Source organism: Phyllostomus discolor, chromosome 3, assembly GCF_004126475.2.
Source record: "Phyllostomus discolor isolate MPI-MPIP mPhyDis1 chromosome 3, mPhyDis1.pri.v3, whole genome shotgun sequence".
NCBI classification, from domain to species: domain Eukaryota; kingdom Metazoa; phylum Chordata; class Mammalia; order Chiroptera; family Phyllostomidae; genus Phyllostomus; species Phyllostomus discolor.
In genome coordinates this window covers 118268356-118292057 of record NC_040905.2, presented here as the reverse complement: position 1 = coordinate 118292057, position 23702 = coordinate 118268356, and the positions used below count along the sequence as shown (strand labels likewise).

At 47.8% G+C, this 23702-nt stretch overlaps 2 protein-coding genes across 2 annotated transcripts; one reads left to right on the top strand and one right to left on the bottom strand.

Annotated features, from left to right (window-relative positions):
- DCTPP1 (dCTP pyrophosphatase 1) lies at positions 1-3245 on the top strand. The gene is made up of 3 exons (XM_028515593.2): positions 1-156; positions 864-974; positions 2750-3245. Exons 1-3 carry the CDS (start codon positions 56-58, stop codon positions 3051-3053), a joined length of 516 nt encoding a protein of 171 aa, XP_028371394.1. The 5' UTR covers positions 1-55; the 3' UTR covers positions 3054-3245.
- A 2336-nt stretch (positions 3246-5581) lies between these two features.
- On the bottom strand, positions 5582-14357 carry ZNF771 (zinc finger protein 771). Its single transcript, XM_028518929.2, has 2 exons — positions 13878-14357; positions 5582-6643 (listed from the first exon to the last, which is right to left on the bottom strand). The coding sequence occupies exons 1-2, from the start codon at positions 14013-14015 to the stop codon at positions 5831-5833; spliced, it is 951 nt and encodes a 316-aa protein (XP_028374730.1). The 5' UTR covers positions 14016-14357; the 3' UTR covers positions 5582-5830.
- Positions 14358-23702: the final 9345 nt, after the last annotated feature.

Here is a 23702-nt window from a genome sequence, read left to right as displayed (position 1 = left end):
GCCTAAGTTGAGCGCGGGTTTCCTCTCAGTAGTTGAGCCTGCAGTGGTGTGCGACATGTCCAGTGCAGGTGGGGAAGAGCATAGGAACAGCGGAGGAGAGGGCGCTAATGCTGGCAGCCTCTTCAGCTTTAGCCCGGAACCCACGCTCGAGGACATGTAAGATGTCTTTGCCCAGTCTGGGCTGGGGAAATCGACCCCTTTTCTCCCTTTTATTAGGAGGGTCCCTCCACGTGGTCGGAAGCTAGCCTCTGTGCTCCTGTCCCAACTCTCGGGTTCCAGCTCTGCTGTGTGACCGCGGCTGAACCTTTTACCCTCATATGCAAAATGGGCTTAGAGATGTACACACGAGGCAGGGTAATTGGTGACGCCAGGTGAAAAATGTTAGAAGCAGCCCTGAGGGGAAATACTGGTTCCTTACTGCTTCTGTTTCTGCCCACCAGGAGTGGGAGGTAGAACGTGGCAAATGCAGGGAGGCACTTACATCTTGCTGGAGGAAACCAAGAAGGGCTTCTTAGGGGCAGTGCCGTGGACCTGCATGTTCTCTGTAAGAACACAGGACATAGATATGCAGAGATAGGGGTGTGTCTGGTGGAGGAAACTGCAGAAGCAGCAGCAGGAGAAGGAATGGGGAAGAGGTTATTGTTAGGTTTCCATGGAGTTTAGGGTCTGCGTAGGGGCTTGGCTATTTTATAGTCCCATAGGAAAGAGATGGCTTGTTTAAGAGCATCTAAGGTGTTAGTCGGATTCCCGCTGGAAACCCATGTCCCCCATTACATATCACTGAGATACCTGCCTGGGCCCTGCATGCCTTCCCCCACCCCTAACCCTGGGACCTGAGCTTCCACCCCTTTTTTCCATACCAGCCGCCGCCTCCATGCTGAGTTTGCTGCTGAAAGAGACTGGGACCAGTTCCACAAGCCTCGGAACCTCCTCCTGGCCTTGGTGGGGGAAGTGGGGGAGTTGGCAGAGCTCTTGTGAGTAAATGAAAGGGCTCCTGGAAGAGTCTTAATGTGGTGGGGGTGGGGACATTTATTTGGTCTTCCAATATCCATGTATTCAATTTCCCCTTCTCACTGCAAGGGTCTGATCTTCCTGCTGGTGATACAGAGATGAGTCCCTGCCCTCTCGGGGCACCCAGCTTCCTGGGAGAGAAAACAGCCAGGCAGATCCAGGTCTAAGAAGGGGTGGGTGGCAACCTTCTGTTAGCCCTGCCTTTAGGGTGGAATGAAAGGTGTTCTATAGAACTGGGGTCCCCTACAATTGGGCCATATTCTGGTTAGGAATCTGACCACCAAACAGAAGGCGAATGGGAGTTTGTATCTGTTTCATTCTCTGCTGTCTTCTTACTGCCTGGCACACAACAGACATTCAGTAAATATCTACTGAATAACTGATAGGGCTCTGGAGGAGAGGGGTAGAATAGAATGGAGAATTATAAAATTGGGGTAAGAATTGATGGAGTTTGGACAGAAGACATGAACAGATTTTAATGGTAGAAAGAGCACTGTGCCTGCAGAGTGGATTGGGTCCCCAGAAGAATTGGCGCAGGGAAAGCCCAGGCAGTATTACTAAGTTGGTTGGAACGTGTTCCTGTGAACCAAAAGTGTGAGGGTTAGATTCCTTGTCAGGGTATGTAGGGAAGGTAACTGATTGATGTTCTCTTTCTCCCTCTCCCTTCGTCTCTGTAAAATCAATAAACATATCTGCAGGTGAATATTAACAAACTTTTTAGAAAGAGAACTAGGGTGGGACCAGACCAGTGAGGGGGCTGGTGTAGATCAGGGGAGAGGTGGTGAGGTCTAAGCCAGTGAAGTCACTGTGGGGATGGCACAGAGGTGTGTGTGAGGGCAGGCCGTTCATTTATTACCGATTTATGAGCACCATCTGTGTACTTGGTCTTCTAAAGTCAAGAGATGTGGCCTTCCAAAGGATACACATCATTCCCATCTTCACAGTGCAATAAGATGGACCACAGATAAGCAAAGTAATGTTAAAATATTGGAAATTGTGATAAGTTCTATAGAGAGGATAACCCAAGGTTGTGAGAAGGAAGGAAACAGGAAGACAGCTTTTCTAAGGAGGAGAAATGTGAGCTGAGACCTGAATGACAACAGGAAGGAGCCAGCCATGGGGAAGCTCTGGGGGGAGCAGGGGAAGATCATTCAAGGCAAAGTGCAGAGGCCTGTGACAGTTTGACCTGTTTGCCAGGCAGAAAAAGCCAAAGTGACTTGTAGGTGGGGAGTTGGGAAAGTCGTGAATAATGACATTGGAAGAGGCTGGAGTCAGCTCATGAAGGACCTGGAGGGTGTGCATGGTCAGGAGTTTGGATTTTATTCCAAGCACAGCTAGGGCAGGTTCAGCAGAGGAAGGACAAAATGTAATTTGTGCTTTTAAAAGCTGATACCGGGCAAGAGTGGAAGATGAGTTAGCAGGCTTTTCCAGTGGTCCAGGTCTGAGATTTAGTCTGGGGTGGCAGTTGCTAGACCTGGAGAGGAGAATTGGGTCTTGACGAGTAAAATGATCTCTTGCCAACTCTGTGGCTTAGGTGAGGACACAGAGGTCTGGGTGAATCACATGTTGGTGTCTCTTCCCCACCCTGGCTCTACCCAGGGCCCAGATGGGTTGAGCTGTCCTTCAAGGAAATTTCTAGGAGGTGGGAGTTGAGTGCTATAAGAACTGGGGTGCTCTGAGAGGGGAAGTCCATTGTCCTAGTCACACCTGCGTGTCTGTGCCTTTGTTCCACCCCCAGTCAGTGGAAGCCTGATGAGGAGCCTGGCCCCCAAACCTGGCCCCCCAAGGAACGGGCAGCCCTTCAGGAGGAGCTCAGTGATGTCCTCATCTACCTGGTAGCATTAGCAGCCCGCTGCCGTGTGGACCTGCCCCAAGCAGTGCTCTCCAAGATGGACACCAACCGTCGACGCTACCCAGCACATCTGTCCCGTGGCTCCTCCCGCAAATACACGGACTTGCCCCATGGGGCCACCTCTGAAGACCAGACTGTGGGGACTACAGACCTTGCCTGTGAATCCACACACCAGGAGGCCTCAGCCTAGAACCGTGGACCCGCCATCTGCAACTAAGCATGGCATCTGAGGAACAGGTGGTTGCCTCGCCATGGAACCTCATTCTAGCCCTTTCCTTCCAGCTCACTGGCCTGGCAGCCCAACGTCTGAGGTCTGAGGCTCAAGAACCTCTGGAAGACAGCTTCTTGGTACTCCTCTCTCAATAAAAGTTTTGCCTAGCAACTTCTGGATCCTTCCTGGGGAGGCTGTCTCAGCAGGTACTACAGGGGGGCAGCAGGGTTGCTCTGAGCCCAGCTCCCATGTTTCTCTGCTGCACCTCCCACCTGCTGTGCAGAGATCTCATTTCTAGCAGGCCCCCTGTGGGATCTCCTGCAGGTTTGTTTCCCCTTTGGAGCCTCTAACAGAAGACTGGAGGCTGTACTTAGTGGTAACAGCCCAGATTTTCGAGCCAGCACATCAGAGTTCAAATGCTGTATTTGATACTTATCAGCTGGATGATGTTCATCAGTTTCTTCACCTAAAGTGAAGATAATAGTATCTCCCTGATAGGGCGGTAAAGTTTAGGTCAGTTATTGCAGGTAGAATGCTTAGGACAGTGCCTGGCACATAGTGGGTACGTAGTAAGTTTGCAGTTATGTGTCTTTCAACTCAAAACATTCGGATCCCACAGCAGGAAATGTCACCAGTTAAGGCAGGCCCGGGCCCAGGACTGAGCCTCAGGACCCAGAGCAAATCAGGGTCAGGTCTCGGATGTGGAACAGAACAGGGCTTCCACTCCTCTTGGGCTTGGGCCTCTTGCCCCCTCCTTTGCCCTCCCAAGACCAATTTCTCATCCCACCTCTACACCTAAAGATATGGTAGCTGAGTGTAATTTATCTGGTGTGTGGCTTCAGGCACATCACTTCCTTTCTGAGATGCCTGTAACCTGCCTCCCCCATAGGGTGAGGTAATGCTGGGGGGAAAGACCTTTAAATTATTCTTGCCCTTATGGGCCTATTTCCCCATCAGTGAGATGAGTCATCATCCCCTTTAATGGCCTCATTCCTCTAGTGACCTTATCCTTCTTCACCAGTGACCTCTAACTTACCAGCTAAAAGTATCCAGATTGGAACTGCTTCAGCTTTCTGTTCCCAAACCACCCTGCTCCTCCCTACCAGTGAGAGCGGGAGCCTTATCCTTACTGGTTTGATTTCATTCCCTCTCCTTGGTCAATTATCTCCTGTCCCCCCAATACAATCAGCTCCTCTTCCTTCCCATTAGCCTTCCCACCAGCACAAAAACTAATCCTCCCATAGACAAAACCAATAAACTTTCCCCAGCTTCACAGCCAAGCCTCTTGAGAAGGGTTGTCTACACCCAGCCACTTAGCTTCCTCATCCTCCCATTTATACCCTAACCCACTCAAGGTTGGCTTTTATCCCTACCCTTCCACTGAAACTGCCCCCACTTCTGCGAACTCCTACAAACAGCAGGCAGCAGAGCAGAATCTGTGCGGAGCACTCTGTGTGAAACTTGCCTCTCGATTTTCCAAGTGTGACACTTCTGGATTTGTTTCCACCTTTGGCTGTTGAGATTTTTCCTAGCTACCGTCTTCTGAATGAGGTACCATGCACTGCAGACCTGATATCCCCAAACTGTTATTTCCAATCACCTCCCTGACCCCTTCACATTTACCTCATATTCAATGTGTCTGGACTGGGTATCACAATTGTTGCCACTTCTACTGTCCTACACATCTTGTACCATCTCAGTGACACTACCTGTCATCATCTAAGCTAAGAAATGAGGTCAGCCCCATCTTCCTTCTCCCCCAAATTGTAGCTCCTTAAGTCTGTCCACTGCATCCCTCCCCTCTCATCCCTCAAGGCTTGTTTGCTGCTTTGGATCCTTTCATCTGGCTTCTAAGACCCCTAGTAGTCTATTGCCTGCTAACCTTCTGCTCTTTATCCCTGCCTTCTACCAGTAAAGATCTACAAGCTGTTAAGTCTGGGAAGCAGTTTCTGGGGCCCTGCAGTTCCCTATCCCCATCTCTTTGTTAGCCTTCAAGACCACCTTAAATGATCACCTCTGAAGTTGAGGACTGCATTAAAGACCTAACCAACAATCTTTCCCCACCAAAGCTCCAATGACAATGGCCTGCAAATGTCTATTTACTTGTCCCTGTCTTTCACTGGCTGTCAGATACTCATCTGAAGGAGTGGAAATAAGACTTACTTAACTTTAGGATGTTGAGCTTGAAGATGAGCTGAGCTAATAATAATGAAGCACTTAAAGCTCTAAACACAGTGGTATAAAGTATTGTCTGTTCATTACACACTGAGCTCCATAAAGTTCATGGCAATTCACCAATGCCCTGCGCAATGTAATGCCTGTTTGATCACAAGTGTGCTATATTTATGGACCCTTCTAGATAGGACTCCACACATACAAAACCAGTTCCAGGCAGGTTTTTGGGTTTATATCCCCACTTGGTTCCATGACAGTTCACCTAAGTTGCCTAGCCTGGGGAAAACCCCAACTTGGCTCCTCCCCCGAATCACCTCAATCATGGGCTAGGGTCAGGTGAGGATATACTTCATTTACTAGAATGGGCTGAGGACTTGTGAGGGGAAGTGAGCACGGTTTGCAGGGATCCGCACATGTCCCAGTACTGGGAAGCCAGGCCTTCCATCCCACCCTTTCTCAGACCAGGGTGCCGGGTAGTAGTCCATCACGTTAATTTAGCCCCGAAGGGTCGCAATCCTCAGAGTTGGTTCAGGAACACTGGTGTACTGGACACTAGCACCCCACAGCCACCAGACTACAGATCAGCTGCTCTTACACTCTGGGCAGTGCTCAGTGGCAGTGCCGGCCGTAGCTCCAGGGGGTAGCTTGAAGTCTCGCCCGCAGCCAGCGCAGATGTAGAGACGGCGCCGCAGGTGCGCACGACGGTGGCGAATGAAGTGTGAGCTGAGGCGGAAACGCTGGCCGCACTCGCCACACGGGTAGGGCCGCTCGCCAGTGTGCGTGCGGGCATGCTCCGCCAGGTTGGAGCGGTGCCCAAAACGGCGGCCACACACCGCGCAACGGTGCGGCTTCTCTCCAGTGTGCACACGCCTGTGCTTGGCCAGCGCTGAGCTCTGCGCAAAGCGCGTACCGCAGTCAGCGCACGCGTAAGGCCGCTCGCCTGTGTGCGTGCGTCGGTGGCGCGCCAGGCACGAACTGCCACCAAAGGCACGTCCACAGTCTGGACAGGCATAGGGCTTCTCGCCCGTGTGCACGCGCAGGTGCTGTGCGTAGTTGGAGCTCTGTGCGAAGCGGCGACCGCAGTGTGTGCATAAATAAGGCTTCTCGCCAGTGTGGCGCCGCCGGTGCTGCCGCAGGTTGGAGGCAGCCGAGAAGCGCTTGTCGCACTCAGGGCACTTGTAGGGCCGCTCACCGGTGTGCGTGCGGCCGTGCTTGGTCAGCGCCGACTTCTGCGAGAATCCCCGGCCGCACTCAGTGCATGCGAAGGGTCGCTCGCCAGTGTGCGTGCGCGAATGCTTGGCTAGTGTGGAGCGGCGAGCAAAAGCCCGGCCGCAGTCTGGGCACGCATGTGGGCGTGCCGGATCGGCAGATGGCGCTGGCGCCTGGCTTGGGACCTACGGGAAGAGAAGGGATAGGTCAGTCCTGACCCATATAGACTGAGAGCCGGGGACCTCGGTGTCTGGAAGCTGTCATCATTCAGTTTGCCCTATGCAAAACAGGAAAGCAAGGGTGCCGGCCTCAGAACGGCTGTGTACATTAAATTACATACTGCATTAATGCACATGTCACAATGTTCAGCGTTATTCTGGCTACTCTTTATGAATTCAACAAATATTTATTAAGGACATACAATGTACCAGACTCTATTCTCGGCACTGGGGATTCAGTATTGAATTTTCTAAATTCCTGCTTTTGGGAAGAATGGATAAGGCGTGCTGGTGGTAGGGGGACGCTGCAAATTTAATAAGATTAAGAAACTACTGGTGTAACGTGAGCAAAGATCTAAGAGAAGTGAGAAAGCAGGCTACAGAGGGAACAGTGAGACCCTGAGGTAGGAGTTTTGCAAGTTCCAGCAAGAGCAAGAGAAGGTGCCTAGGACAGAATGCATGAGGGGGAGAGTAATCCATGGGGTGCTCCTGGAGGGGATCTCTCAGCTTAAGGCCTTGCGATATGAATGAGATGTGGAACCATTAGAGGAGATGTCAGAAGGTCTTGAGTAGGGACATGACCAGATCAGACTCATTTCAAAAGCCTCCATCAGGTTGCTGGGGTTGCTGAAGGCAAGAGGGCAGAAGCAGGGGCCCTCGGAGGAGGCTACTGTACTGCAGTGTCTGGCAAGAGAGTACAGTGGCTCAGATCCAGGTGACAGGTGAGAAGTGAAGGTGGTGAGAAGTGGTCTGCTTCTGAATATAATTTTGCCATTTGAGAAAACAGATTTGATCAATAGATTAGATAGGAGACATAAAGAAAAAGGAGTCAGAATTACTCCAAGGATTTGAATTTGGCAACTACCAGGATGGCTGGGGAAGAACAAGTTGACACGTGAGATCTGTCACATCGAGAATGACAGATGTGATCTGACATTCTCGACACATCTGGAGCTCAGGAGATAGTCCTAGACTAGACATGTTAATTGGGAGGCCATCAGCCCATAGATGGTTTTTAAAGCCTTGAAACTGAATAAGGTTACTCAGGGAATGGGCAGAGAGAACCTGGGGAGGTAAGGGTAGGAGCAGGATGGTGTCTTAGAAGGCAGGCCAGGAGAAAATCCAGGCCTTTTAATAATTTTGAAGATCCAGGATCCACCATTTTTTAAGCTGTGAAGAAGGCAAAAGTAAAACCCAAATACAATTCTGAGGCCTAAATTGAAAATGAGCCAGGTTCATGAAGTCTGGGCTTCTAAAGTCAGAAAAAGAAGTGTTCTGTAAAAGGCAGGTGAAGGGAAAATGTATTAACAGTATTAATATGCTGTACTATGTTACTATTTTGTGTTAAGAGTAAAAACAACATGAATATTGAGGGCATACGGCTCCCTCCCTAGAAAAGAGAAGGCTAATCCCTGCAAAAGTCATGCCGAGTATTTTCTACTGGCCAAGCAATTATGTACATTATTAATTCATGAATGAATATTCAGCACATATGAAGGACAAGACAACATCAACTTCTCCCCAGAGTAGTTATTACAATATTATTTTATTTTTTAAAAGATCTTATTTACTTTTAGAGAGAGGGAAAGGGAAGGAAAAAGAGAGAGAAATATCAATGTGTGGTTCCCTCTCTAGCACCCCCAACAGGGGTCTGGCCTGCAACCCAGCCATGTGCCCTAATTGGAAATCGAACCGGTAACCCTTTAGTTCACAGGCCGGCACTCAATCCACTGAGCCACACCAGCCAGGGCACAATATTATTTTACAGATAAGGAAACAGGTTAACAGAGGCTAAGTGACAGCTAAGGAGAAATTAACACCTTATTTTTCTTATTGCAATGATGGCAAATTCAAGGTCTTGAAACCTGGATAAAAGGCAGTCACTTTTTGGTAACTCAGAAATTGAAACAGAAGGTAGTTTGAGAAATTAATGACCAGCCAAGGGAACTCTACTTTAAACAGTACACAGAGTGGTAATAGTGATCCCAACATTACAGTGTAAATCTTCAACAATGCTATTTTATATACATTATTGTATTAAATCTTCCTTTCACTCCCTTGAGTCAGGTGTTATCTTTGATAATTGAGAAAACTGAGGTGTTCCCTGACTGTGTAGCTCAGTTGGTTGGGTATCATGCCTCAAAGAGAAAGGTTGCTGGCCTGGTCCCTGGTAGCAGCATGTGCAAGAGGCAGCTGATGGGTGTTTCTCTCACACATTGATGTTTCTCTCCCTCTCTTTCTCTCTGCCTTCCCCTCTAACAATAGATAAATAAAATCGTGGGGGAAAAAAAAGAAGGAAGAAAGAAAACTGAGGCACAGGGAGATGAAATCCCCGTAGCCAGTGGGGGTCAGGACCCTTAACATGTAGTAGGCTACATAGTACTTCCCTGCACTTGCACAGCCAAGATGTGACAGAGGACGGACTCCAAGTCCCTGCTACACTCCAAGAGGGATTCAAAGTTAAAACTACAAGTTCATACTTTAAATCAAGAAACTCCCCATAGCAGATTTGGCACAGTCTGAATTCAAGGTCATACTTTCCTGGTTTTTGACACTTGCCCAGTCACACTTGCCTGGGTTTTGACACCTATTGGTTTTATTTCAACATGTCACCCCTTGCAGAGAGAACTTTCCCTATTATGTCTGTATTTCTTCTGGCCCCTTTTTCTTTGGCACCCTTCTTTCAGATGACTTTGACCAGCCTGAGGGCTTCCTTAGGCTGGGTTCACTGACTTAGGAAGAACTTCACACAAGTGTTCTTGGTTATCTGCAGCTCCAGGACAGGGGCCTTGGGTGCCCCAGGGAAAGTCAAGGTAAGAGGGGCTGAGCCTAGCTTATTGAGACCCCAGGCAAGTCACCTCCTTTCCAGGCCATGGTGAACCAAGGAAGGTGAGGCAGGCTAGGTGAGATCAAAATTACCGAACTTGAGGTATGCACACATCACAGGATGCAAGAGGATTCTAAGTCTTCTGTAGGCACACTTTTATCTCATTATAGTCCTTATGTACTCATTCTCACAGATATTAGAAAAACAATAGACAACGTGAAACCCACAATTCCATCAGTAATATGGTGTGGATGAAGGTGGATTTAACAAAAACATGAATCTATTTGAAGAACAGCATTAAGTAAATGAGGCCAGCAGGGGAGCGACTTACATGGTGACTGGCAAATATGAGACTAGGTGGTCATTAAAGGACCTCACGTGTCTTAAATTCTACAATTATTAGATTTAAATGAGAGTAAATGGTATCTGCACTATAACAAGAGGGTACCAGCCCTGACTGGTGTAGCTCAGTGGATTGAGTGTGGGCTGCAAACCAGGGGTCACCAGTTTGATTCCCAGTCAGGACACATGCCTGGGTGGAAGGCCAGGCCCCCAGTAGGGGGCACATGAAAGGCAACCACACACTGGTGTTTCTCTCCCTCTCTCCCTCCCTTGCCCTCTCTAAAAATTCATAAATAAAATCTTTAAAATAACAATTACAACTACCATTTATGGAGAAGTCTATGTGCCAGGGACTGTGCTACGTGCTTTTCACCCGTTTTCATTTTAAACTCTCACAACCCTTTGGGTTAGGTATCATGAGCTCCACTTCATAAATAAGGAAATAAGGCTCAGAAGTAAAGTGACTCTCCAGGGCCCTGCAGCTAATCAATGGCAGAAGCAGGGTCTGAACTGGAAGTCTGTCACTGTCAAAACACCTGTTCTCTTAGTCATGATGCAATTCTATCTCACAAGTTGGAGGTCACCTACCCACCTTGCCTCCCTCCCCTGAACGTTTTCAGAACCCCCCTTCTTTTCAGCACCAACTATAAAATGTGGTGCCTATCCTCCATCCCCTTGCTCCAGGAAGTGTGGTCCACAGACCAGCCGAATCGGCATCACTGGGAACTTGTTAGAATCTCAAGTCCCACCCCAGACCTGCTGAGTCAAAATCTTCACTGTGACGAGATTCCCAGGTGATTTCCATGCATGTTGACATTAGACAGTATCCAGAAGAGAGTGGAGAAACTCCTGGAGAAAGCAGATGGAAAGGTGAAGAGGGTTTTACAGTCTGAAAGACCACATGTGCAAAGTCTGATCCTGGGCCCAGAAACTGTGCTCAGCCACAGTTCTCCAGCCGTTTGAAGCTGGGGCACAGGAAGGGGCTTGGGTGATGAAGCCAGTACATGAATCCCATGAAGTACATTTTGAATGCTGCCAGGCTTCAGAGCCAGGACTTTATCCTGAGGGAAACAGAAACCCATGGGTTTAAGGAGAGGGAGAGGGGGGAGAGAAAGAGAGGATTGGATGTGCAGAGAGCCCTTTGAGGAAATCTCTGTATTCATTAAAGAGATTGGCTTTTGACAGGCAGTGAGAGAATGCTTCAGCCCTTGCGTGGAGCATAAGTAAGGCCTGTCCCGGACAATGACTGGCCTTAGGACTGGGTGACAGCTAAGAGTTATAGGATGTCAGCACTGGAAGAGGCTTTTGAGATCACTATTTTCATAGAAACTGGGATTCAGGGACACCACACTGCAAGTTGATGAGTTATGTTGTGGGCACAGTGCAGTGCTAAATGTGTATGGGGTGTGTGTGAGTAATCCTCATTTCCACCCTCTTCCTCCAAATGCAGTCACCCAGGTGATACTTAGACTGGCTTTCAAACATCTGACTTACAGCATCTCATTTTACAGATGAAAAAGCACAGGCAAAGCTGATAAACGGTGTAGTCAGAATTTGAACCAACGCTTTTAACTGCTCCATGTACCATGTACAGTCTGTCCCCACTTACATCTCATGACCCTCCACCTCCCCATCCTTAGCTCCAGCCAGTCCAGCCAAGGTGCCCAAATATCCCCTGCTTTCTGTCTTCTCTCCACTGCTGTCACTACCTTAGAGCAAGCTGCCAGCCTTATATGGCCTGTTCTTCCCACAACAGACAAGAAATCTTCTAAATAGAAAATCGAAGTCTTTCTTCTGATTTGAGGCTTTGGATAACACGGCATAACCTCACACAACGTGTTAAGTTCCTATGCTGGCTCTCAATGCCTTTTACTCTCGGGCCCCATCTCCTCTGAGCCTTTGCTTTTGTTTCCTCCTCCTGGGATGCCCTTCCTCTGCCTCCATTTGCCGAATCCGCACTAAGCTTTCTCTGTAAAGCCTGCCCTGCTGCCTTGAGTTGGCTGCCCTCGATGTTGTCTAGGCCTCTATTGGTTTCCCCTTTCACCTCCAGCCCCAGGATTCAGCCTAAAAAGGCCTTCAATAAAAATGAGTTGAAAAACCTGCAGAAGGAACATGAGGCAAAAAGAGGTTGCCTCACTTGCCCAAGGTCATACAGCTGATAAGTGATGAAGATGGAAGTCCACCCTAAGCTCTGGAGTCTGAGGGTTTTTTTACTTTTTAAGATTGATTGATTAATTGATTGATTTACAGTGAGGGAAATGGAGGTAGAAAGAGATGGAGAGAAACATCAATTGCTTGCCTCTTGTACCCACCCAGGGGACCGAATCCACAACCCAGGCATTGCCCTCGCCAGGATTTGATCACCTGACCTTTAGTTCTCAGAAAGATCAAAACTAAAGTTGGCTGAGTGTGGCCCAACCAAGCCACACCGGTCAAGGCTGGTGTCTGAGTTCTTACAAGAGGAATGGGGAGCCCTGGCTGGCATAGCTCAGTGGATTGAGCGCGGGCTGCGAACCAAAGTGTCACAGGTTCAATTCCCAGCCAGGGTACATGCCTGGGTTGCAGGCCATGACCCCCAGCAACTGCACATTGATATTTCTCTCTCTCCCTCTCCCTCCCTCTCCCTCTCTCTCTCTCTCCCTCCCTTCCCTCTCTAAAAAATAAATAAATAAAATCTTTAAAAAAAAGAGGAATGGGGAGATCAGGAGATCTACAGGATCAAAAAAGTCAGACTAAGTTAGAATGATGGGCCAGTGAGGCCTAAGGAAAACAATTAAGTAGTTCTGTTTTACTGGAGGAAACCAAAGCTACAAGCAGCCTCTGCCTTGTGTCCATCATGCCCACTAGGGGGCAGGAGAACTTTCTTTCGCAGAGATCTGGCTCCAGTGGAAGAAGAAATCAGAACCTGGTCCTAGACACCTGGCCCAGCTGGAGTTCTCCAGCTATAAGCAGAGTTGCACTGGCTGTGGGTGGGAGTTCGGGTCTTCCTTATTTTTTTCATTCTCACCCGGGGATATTTTTCTCCATTGCTTTAGAGAGTGTAAGGGAGAGGAAGAGAGAGAGAGAAACATGGATTGCTCCTTCTTGCATGTGCCCACACGAGGGATGGAACCCGGCAACTGGGGTATGTGTCTTGGCCAGGAATCGATTCCACAACCTTTGGTTCAGAGGATGACGCTCCAACCAACTGAGCCACACTGGCCAGGGTGGCAGTTAGGGTCTTGAATGGGGAAATCTAACTCATATTCTGATATTAAAACACTGCTCTTAATTTTTTTTAAAACTACACTATTTAAACCTTCATTGCCCTCAGGATGAAACCCAAATATCCTACCTGACCTGCCAAACACCCTAACCTCATCCATGCTACAGCACGGCTAAACCACCTGCACTCACTGCAGTGCCTCCTCACTCACTCAGAGCCACTCAAAGTCCTGTTTCTTCTGTTTGGAGTAGTCACCCACTTTACCCCTCACTCTCCCTGGTCTCAGATAAGCCATCTCTTTATTAACTTTGAGACCCTGGGCTAGTCACTAAACTGTCCAGTATCCTGGGCCTCAGTTTCCTCACCTGGAACAAATACTACCTATGTTATAGAACTAAGATGCTTAAAATAGTGTCTGAAGAATAGTAAATGCTACCAAGAGTCAGAGGTCACTGTTGCCTAACCTGGCCCTGCCTCCACTCAAGTCTGCATTAAGCTCCCAGCACCCACCCTGGTGCCCGCACTCATCACACAGAATTGTAGCTGCGTGGTTACTTAGCAGTCTATCCTGCTACATACACATCAGGCTCCATGGGGAACCAAGGATAACATGTACTCTCCATCACCCAGCACAGAGCTTGGCACAGTAGGTGTGACATCTGTCTGACGTCAGCATGGGAAGTTGGGGCACAAGGAAGGTGTGCCAACCTTCAGATCCTAAACCTAAGATTCATGGAAAAGTAAGGACAGGATCCCGGCTTCTGTAGCATGGAGACTGGAACCGAACCAGGTCAGGGGAAACGGGGCCCCAGAGTGTGGACACGTACCTCCTTGTTGTCCACAGGGATCTTGAGTTTCACCACCTCATACTTCTCCTCACCCTCATCCTCCTCACCCTTCACTAGCAGCACCATCTCCTCTTGCATCTCTTCTTCCTCCTCCTCCGTCTGTTGTTCGCCAGGCATCTTGGTGTCCTAGGGAGGGTAGCTGAGTCAGAAGCTCAGGACCCGCCCCCCACCGCGGCCCTGGCCCAGGCAAGGTGGTGTAGTCCTGGCTTCTCTAGCCCGATCCTGGTCTCTGGGTCTGGCCCTCTCCCCTCTCACCCCAGCTCAACCCTAGGCACCAGCACTTCCTAGGGACCAGCTCTGAGAACACTCGTTCACCCCACTTATTCCAGCATTTAAGACCCTGAGCAGTTCGAACCTCCAGTCCCAGCAAATCGCCACCCTCCCGGTGCTCAGTCACTCTCCCGCGCCTGGGTCAGCGGCCTAGTACCAGCTGGAGGCTGGATCCGGGCGGAGACCTAGGGGATGGCGCACTCACCGCAAATTCCGCGCTCGAGCAGCCTCGGGCCAGGGTTCAGGGTGGTAAGGGTATTCAGTAAGACCCCCGTTCTGGGGGCGGGGCAGCCTAGGGAGCGCCCTGTCATTGGTCAGAAAACTTAACTCCGCCCTCTAGGGGAGGGATCCAGAGGACCCAGACGTCCGGGGTGAACTGCCCTAGGAGGATGGGAAACTCAAATCCAGCGCCTTCCTATGTCCTTCAACGTATAAGACCCCATGCCGCTCCACTCGGTCTTTCAAGGTCCTCGCAGTCCGGTTGGAACCTACTACCTTCAAGGCTTGTCCTCCGTGGCCGAGGACTCGGAGGTGTCGTCTACGGCCGGGCGCGTCCGCCCCGCCCAGACTAGGCCACGTGCACTCCAGCACTGGCCTGGGCCTCAGGGTGGCGCCCCGCCTGGAGGGCGGACCCTGTTACCTCCTCACTCCTTCCCTTTCCTCTTTTGCTGTCTTTTCTCCTTTACCGGGGGTCGCTTTTCTGGTCATCTGGTCCCTGAGATATCTTGCTCCTTGAATGCATACTTACTAAATCAACCGCCACAAAAAGATACCGCTGACCCGTTTTGTATTGGGCCTGCTAAGTGCCAGCGTTGTGCTAAGAGCTTCGCACACCTCACGTCTTTTTTAAAAAGGTTTTATTTTTTTATTTTTAGAGAGGGAGAGAACGTGGATGTGTGGTTGCCTCTCGCATGCGCCCCATCAGTACCGTGGACAGGCCCTAACACAGGCATGTACTTTGAGCAGAATCGAACTGGTGACCTTTCGTTTTGCTGGATGACGCTCAATCGAGCCATGCCAGTTAGGGCCACCCTAAGGGTTGTTGTTGTTGTTGTTGTTGTTGTTTTATTTAAATATAATGGGACCTTGCTGGTGTGGCTGAGGACCAGGAGGTTGTCGGTTCGATTCCTAGTCAGGGCACATACCTGGGTTGCAAGGCTGGGTGTCCAGTTGGGAACCTTTGAGAGACAAATGATTGATGTTCCTTTCCCTCTCTTTCTCCCTCCCTTCCCCTATCTCTAAAAAATAAACATCCCTCTGTTCTGTCGACATTAGTCTCAATTTCCATTTCTGGAAAGTGGAGGTCATGATACAAAATTTAAGCGTGCTACTCTACAAAGCGGCTAACGGCAGCACAGTGACTGCACATTACAGATGCTCAGTTCACCCTGCCTCCTTCCCACAGTAAGTCGTGCACTAGAGGAGCACACACACTCACAGAATTCAAGAGGACCTCTGATCTGGTCCCAATCCTGTGCTGTGTTTTTGCAAGATCAACAACGGATAACAATGTTTTTTACTGACTATAATTTAAAACTGTGATTAAAAAGATCTAAAAATATAAATAAAATGTTTTAAAAAATGAATTGGGGTAAAATATCACCACCCAAAGTCTAGTTAACTTTGGACACCATATATTTGACCACCTTTACCTTGATCCTCCTCTGCCCACTCCTTTCCCCTCTGTTCTCTGTATCTGAATTTGTTGATTTCTTTTCATATGTACAAAGACGGGTCCATTTTACAAAGATGGGGCTAATACTTCTGGGAAGTAAACTATCCCTGACAACCCAGTAGCCTAAATGGAAAATTGGTAGCTCACAGTCCAAGTCCAGACCACGGAAGTATCTTGTTTGACCCTCAGGGTGTTTTTACATTAAAAAAACAGCTTTAAAAAAAGGTGTTTTATACATTTTTATTTCCAACATTTCAAAAGTGGGATAGTTTGTGTAAAAACTCTGTATTTCCCATATCTCTTGAAAAAGACATCTAATTCTTCCATTTTATGAATGGGGTAACTAAGAATCAGGTATGATGAAAGAAAAAAGAAATAACATTCAGTAAATGCTTAAAATCCCCACATCGCCTCTTTACAACTCCTGTGTGAGGATCAGTAACAGTATCTCCCTTTGACAATTGAGGGAACTAAAGCTTGGAGACAGACCTCAAGTAATTTGTTCTAAGTCATATAGCTGGAACAGATTCCAAAGCTGGTGTTCTCCCTGTTGCATTAAGCTCTCTCTCACAAATGAGGTTACATGAGGATTTTGGTAGCAGAGCCGGGACTCAAACCCCGAGCCTCAGTCCTCAGAGCCTGGGACATAATTTGAATGTCAGGATTACATGTGGTCAAACTTGTGTTCTTCCCCAGAGCTGGCAAGAGGTGGCAAATGCCAGGATACTCAACACTCAGGATCCCCAAAGCCACTTTGATTGTGTTCATTCTTTCAAGTATTTATTGAGCCCTACTAAGTGCCTGGCCCCATTCTAGGTACTGGAGATGCAGTAGTAACTAAAACAGACAAAAACCTTGACTATTATGGTCATTGTAAGGATATAAAAAATGTCAACTATAGCCCTGCCCATGTGGCTCAGTCTGTTGGGGCACCATCCCACACACTGAAAAGGTTGTGGTTGCAGGTTTGGTCCCCAGTCAGGCTGCGAATGGGAGGCTGCTGATTGATGTTTCCATCGATGTTTCTCTCCCTTCCTTTCTCTCTAAAATCAATAAACATATCCTCGGGTGAGAATTAAAAACATCCCAAAATGCAAACAATAGAGATAATTTCAGATACTGGTCAGTGCAAGAAGGAAATAGAGCAAGACAATGCACTACTAGGGAGTGGTTTGACTGGGGGCTTCTTTAATGTGGGCAGGGGCTGCATCTCTGAGGAAATGATATTTGAGATGCTTCCAATGATGAGAAAATGTTAGCCATTTGTAACTCTGGAGGAAGTGTGTAGTTCTAAACAGAGCTACAGAGGCCTTAGGGTAAGAAGAAGCTTGGCGTGTTTAAGAAAAAGAAAGAAGGCTTGTGTGGCTGGAGCCAAGTAAGTTAGTGAGGGAAAATGTAGTGTGGCAGGTGGAAGAGAGGTAGGCGGAGACCAAGTTCTGGCTGGAAGCCCACCTCTAACACAAGGCAAGGCTTGCTTGCCCTGATCAGAGTCAGTGAGGAGACCCTGCTGGGAGAGGGTTCTGCTGTGGAAGGACTTGGAAACGGATTCTTTTGAAAAAGAGGACAATGACTCCATCCATTTGTTTTACAAACATGTACAAATATCTAGCTAGAGTTGGAGATAGTTCCTGTTTTTTGATAATCTTAGAGTCTAGTAAAGAAGACTGTGATAAAAAATGCATGAGCCCTGGCTGGTGTGGCTCAATGGAATAAGTGCCAGCCTGCGAACCAAATGGTCACAGGTTTAACTCCTAGTCAGGACACATGCCTGGGTTGCAGGCCAGGTCCCCAGCTGGGGGTGTGTGAGAGGCAGCCGATCCATGTATCTCTCACACAAAGAAACATCAATGTTTCTCTTCCTCTCTTTTTCCCTCCCTTCCCCTCTCTCTAAAAATAAATAAAATCTTTAAAAAAATACATGTAAGTATTTATAAATAACTTTTATATATACATGCAAAGGAAACCATAGGTGTTCTGGCAGACTCATGGGGAAAGTGAATAACTCCCTTGAAGGGAGTGGATATTGGGTGCAAGCCTCAATGAGGAGATACACACGCAGGACCTTCAAAGGTGAATAAAGATTTGCCAGATTGACAAGGGAGTAGCACCTTGTGAGATTATAATGTTTTGTGAGGAGCACCCTGTGGTCCAATGACGTTTCCCTAATGTATTTAGTGAGGCCTATTGTGTGTCAGGCCCCTTTCAGAACTGGGAGGTTGAAGTTGAATTTGGAAAAAACTATCTTACTCATCACTGTGCACTTCACTATTTGCCTTCAGCCTCACTGGAACTTCAGTTCTTGAATCCCCAGGGACTTGGTGCATACTCTTCACTCTGCTTAGAACTCTCCCCCTCCCATCACATCCCCCTCCTCCTCCTTTCTTACTTATTCCAAGTCACTCTTTTTTAAAATATATTTTATTGATTATGCTATTACAGTTGTCCCATTTCCCCCCCTTCACTCCCCTCCACCCTGCACACCCTCTCCCACCCACATTCCCTTCCCCAGTTCATGTCCATGTGTCATAAGTTCTTTAGCTTCTACATTTCCCATACTATTCTTACCCTCCCCCTGTCTATTTTCTACCTACCATCTATGCTACTTATTCTCTGTACCTTTCCCCCTCTCTCCTCCTCCCACTCCCCTGCTGATAACCCTCCATGTGATCTCCATTTTTGTGGTTCTGTTCCTGTTCTAGTTGTTTGCTTAGTTTGCTTTTGTTTTAGGTGTGGTTGTTAATGTGAGTTTGCTGTCATTTTGCTGTTCATATTTTTTATCTTCATTTTCTAAGATAAATCCCTTTAACATTTCATATAATAAGGGCTTGGTGATGATGAACTCCTTTAACTTGACCTTATCTGAAAAGCACTTTCTCTGCCCTTCCATTCTAAATGAAAGCTTTGCTGGATAGAGTAATCTGGGATATAAGTCCTTGCCTTTCATGACTTGGAATACTTCTTTCCAGCCCCTTCTTGTCTGCAAGGTCTCTTTTGAGAAATCAGCTGACAGTCTGATGGGAACTCTGTTGTAGGTAACTGCTTCCTTTTCTCTTGCTGCCTCTAGGCTTCTCTTCTTCATTTTAATCTTGGCTAATGTAATTATGATGTGCCTTGGTGTGTTCCTCCTTGGATCCAACTTCTTTGGGACTGTCTGAGCTTCCTGGACTTCCTGGAAGTCTATTTCCTTGGCCAAATTGAGGAAGTTCTCCTTTATTATTTGTTCAAATAACTTTTCCACTTGTTGCTCTTCCTATTTTCCTTCTGGTACCCCTATAATTCAGATGTTGGAATGTTTAAAGATGTCCTGGATGTTCCTAAGCCTCTCTCATTTTCTTGAATTCTTGTTTCTTCATTCTTTTCTGGTTGGATGTTTCTTTCTTCCTTCTGGTATACACCATTGATTTGAGTCCCAGTTTCCTTCCCATCACTTTTGGTTCTCTGTACCTTTTCCTTTATTTCACCTAGTGTAGCCTTCATTTTTTCATCTAATTTGTGACTGAATTCAACCAATTCTGTGAGCATCCTGATTACCAGTGTTTTGAACTGTGCATCTGATAGGTTGACTATCTCTTCGTTGCTTAGTTGTATTTTTTCTAGAGCTTTGAGCTATTCTTTTTTTTTGGGCCTTCTCTTTTTTTCTTTTTCTTTCTTTCTTCCTTCCTTCCTTCCTTCCTTCCTTCCTTCCTTCCTTCTTTCTTTCTTTCTTTCTTTCTTTCTTTTCTTTCTTTCTTTCTTTTTCTTTCTTTCCTTTTTTTGCCTTAGTGGGCCTATTGGGTAGTGAGGGGCAGAGCCTGAGGTGTTCACCTGGTAACTCATCTCACCGCTTTGTGATGCTGTATTCAGGGAAGGGGTCCAAGAAGGAACAATGGTACTTGCTCTGCTCTCTGCCAGATTTCAGTCACTTCCCCCACTTCCCCCAAGCAAATTAGGCCCTTCTGTTGCTGATTCCCAGGTGGGTGGGTTTGTGTATGTCCTAGGACCCTGTGGGTCTCTCCAACCAACTCTCCTGTGAGGCTGGGAGTTTCTCCCGCTGCAGCCTCAATCTCCACAGGTGTTTTCAATCAGTGGTTTGAGGCTTTATTTCCCCGCGCTGGAGCTCTGGGTTGAATGGTCTGTCTCCCTCCCCAGTTGTTCCTCCCGGTTTATCCGTGCCCAAGTGTGGAACTGCCTGCTCCACCACCTGCTGCCGTAGCCTTTGCCAGCCAGCCGCCGCCTTGCCTGCCCCAGTCCTCCAGCCACTCGAGGTCCTCCTTGCTGTGAGCCCTCTCCACACCCCCATCTCCGCCCCTCCTACCAGTCTGGATGAGTATGTCTTCTTTTAACTCCTTGGTTGTTGGACTTCCATACAGTTCAATTTTCTGTCAGTTCTGGTTGTTTTTTTGTTTTAAATTGTTGTTGTCCTTCTTTTGGTTGTGTGAGGAGGCACAGTGTGTCTACCTACGCCTCCATCTTGGCCACAAGTCTCCAAGTCACTCTTTACTGCTTCTTTGGAGAGGCCTTTGGATCCTGTAGGATTCTCTCCTGCATGTATGCTTCCTGCATAGTCCTTACCACACTTGGCATCACTTCTTCGGTGTCACTCTTCTGCGTAGAAACTGAGGGGGCTGACTTTGTCTTACTCATCCTTCTATCTCCAGTAACCTGCACACACTGGGTAATGCTGTAGAGTGACTAAGTATCCTCCAGGAACTCTCGATGTGTTAAGTGCTCAGATGAAGGGGATTCTAACCCAGGACGAGATTCAGGGAAGGCTTCTGAGAGGAGATAATGCTCCAGGTGTTTTGACTGGAGAGGTTAATCGAGTAGTGTGTATGTGGGGAGGAGCATTCACTTAAAGGAAACAGCATTTCAGAGGCACAGGGCTGAAACCACACTAGGGAAAGGCCTTGAATGCCAACCTAGGAGTTTTCATTTTACTGAAACTAGCATTGGCTGGTGTGGTTCAGTAGTTTGAGCATTGGCCTGCAAGCTGGAGGGTCAAAGAGTTGACTGTTGGATTCCCAGTCAGGGCATGTGCCTCACACATGGATGTTACTCTCTTTCTCCCAGCCCTTTACCTCTCTCTAAAAATAAATAAATATTTTTTAATATTACTTATTTATTTTGAGAGAGAGATAGAGAGGGAGAGAAAGATCAATGTGTGGTTGCCTCTCATGTGCCCCCCACTGTGGGGGCCTGGCCCACAGTCCAGGCATGTGCCCTGATTGGGAGTCGAACCAGCGACCCTTTGGTTTGCAGCCCATGCTCAATCCACTGAGCCACACCAGCCAGGGCTAAATAAATACAATCTTTTTTAAAAAGCGAAGATATGGCAGGGCTTTTAATTGGGGGAGTGCCATAGTCAGATGTAATTTTGCAAAGTTCACTGCAGGCCCGCTTCAAGGCCAATCTGGTAAGGAGGGGAGACAAGGAGCAGGAACCAGCAGAGAGGATGTTCCAAAGCCCCAAAGGGCCTCCATTTAGGCCCTGGGTGTTTATGCCAAAGCCTCAAAGAATCCCAGGCCTGAATGCAAAACTTAAGGTTTCGAGTGTGTATAACTACTTGGCAGGGGGTGAAGGACCACACTGTAACAAGCCTTTATTGGTTCCAAGGGAAGCCTGGCCAAAGGTCAAGATCTCACCAGAGATCATCTGTCTCGGTACCATTCCCTCAGGCAGATTAGCTGAGAGGCTGAACCAGAGAAGTTGCAAAGAAGTCTTGTACTTTATTTCTAGGTGGGTGAACTGGCCTATTCTTTTTTCCCCCTGGCCAGTCATATCAGTTCCTCTCACCCTTTCCTGCCTATTGGTGCCCTCCTTGGGAAAAACTAGGAACTGGCGTCCTGCTCCTAATACTGCTGGTAAATGCATTTGCCTTTTCCAGGGGATGAAGAAGTATCCTCTTTGCCTTCTCTTTGCGGTGTGCAGCCAAATGACCTGTTTCTTGACAAATGAAAAAGGGTCTCAGAGAGGTGGGGTTTCACAGTAGTCAGAGCATCATTGTCAGGGCCTTCTGTGCTTGTACCAGAGAGGCTTAGTGCCATAGCAATAGAAGTCACTGAACACCCCCACCCCCTGGTGTCTGTGGATTTCCTTTTTAAGGGTGGTGCTGGATGGTGTCGCATGTGTGGTGCCTGTAGGCATGAAAAACTCAGGTCTGGGACATGCTGACAGACCCGGTGGATGTTTAACCAGATGTGGGAACTAGAAATCAGCTGACTAAACCAACTTTGACTGGTGTAAAGAGGGGAAGGAACCCACACAAGTTTATACAGGGCTTGGTGATTTTGCATTGGTGACTGTTCTATTGGCAGTAGAAGTGGGGCTGTTTTATGGATGGAGAGAAAAGCATTTCACCAGCCCACATGGGAGACTGTGGTGTAGCAAAGTTTGTTTGGGTGGAAGGCTGCTCCTATGTCCCATCTCTGTGGTTTTACCATGGGAAAACTCTAGCCATGTCTTCAGCAAGGTCAAAACAAAGGCCAGTGTCTATAGAGTATTCATCTCATATTAAAACTTTGTCCTTCAGAGCTTGCAGCAGCTGCTAAACTATCTCAGTCCCCATCTCGGTAGCTTAGCACTGTCACCCAGGGTCCCACTTGGAGCCTGTGTTCATTTTATTTATTTATTTACCTCACCCAAGGGCCTATTTTCATTGCTTTTACAGAGAGAGGGAGAGAGGAAGAGAAACAGCAATGCAAGAGAGAAACATATATTGGCTGCCTCCTGCACACTCCCAAACTGGGGATCATACGCCCCCAGACTGACGATCATGGATCAAAACCACTACCTATGTATGTGTCCTGACCAGAAGTTGAACTTGCAACCTTTCCATTACAGGGCAGCGCTCCAAGTGAGTCATACCAGCCAGGACTGGAGCCTGAGTTTAGAGTCCCATAGGGTCACATGGTTATGGGTAGAGAAGGCAAGAGAAAACAGGACAAGTATATGTTCAGGATGGGGCTTGGGATGCAGGGAGCAAGTGCTTCTTTGTTCCCCTGGGATTATATTATTGCAATATCATGAAAAGGATCGATCAGAAGCATTTTTAATTATTTTTGAAGCCTCACCTGAGGATATTTTTATTGATTTTAGAGTAAAAGTGAGAGAGAAACTTTCAATGTGTGAGAGAAACATTGATCAGTTGGCTCCTGTATGCACCCCGAACAGGGATCGAACCTATAACCTAGGTATGTGCCCTGACTGAGGATCAAACCTGCAACTTTTGGGTGTATGGGATGACATTCCAACCACCTAAGCCAACCTGCCAGGGCACGTTTTGTTGTTGTTTTGTTTTGTTTAAGTAACCAATCAACTTCCCAATCAACTTTCCTGACTTACAGTGGGCCCACCCTCTGCTTAGAATGACAGGCTACTATGGTCAAGCACTCCTCGCTGCACCATTTTGACTTCTACTGTATGGACTCACCTTCCCCTGCTTCCCACCAAAATCAGGTGCTGGAGGTGGGAATAGACAGGTGTTAATCCTTGGGGGTGGGCAATGCTGTGATCTTCTGGAGTGTGGGAAACTAGCTTCCTGGTGGGGCAAACTGGTTGACTAAGCTCAATGTCTAATTATCTCTTTATTCCCTTACTAATAATTAGCTAACTATCACCCTGGCTGGTGTGGCTCACTGGATTGAGTGCTGGTTTGTGAACCAAAAGGTTGCCAGTTCAGTTCCCAGTCAGGGCACACACCTAGGTTGCAGGACAGGTTCCCAGTTGGGGGTGTGCAAGAGGCAGCCGATTTGAGGTTCTCTTGCACACTGATGTTTCTCTTCCTCTCTTTCTCCCTCTCTCTAAAAATAAAATTAAAAAAAAATAATCAGCTATCTATGATAACACTTCATCACTTTTTTCACCCCTCACCACGTATACAG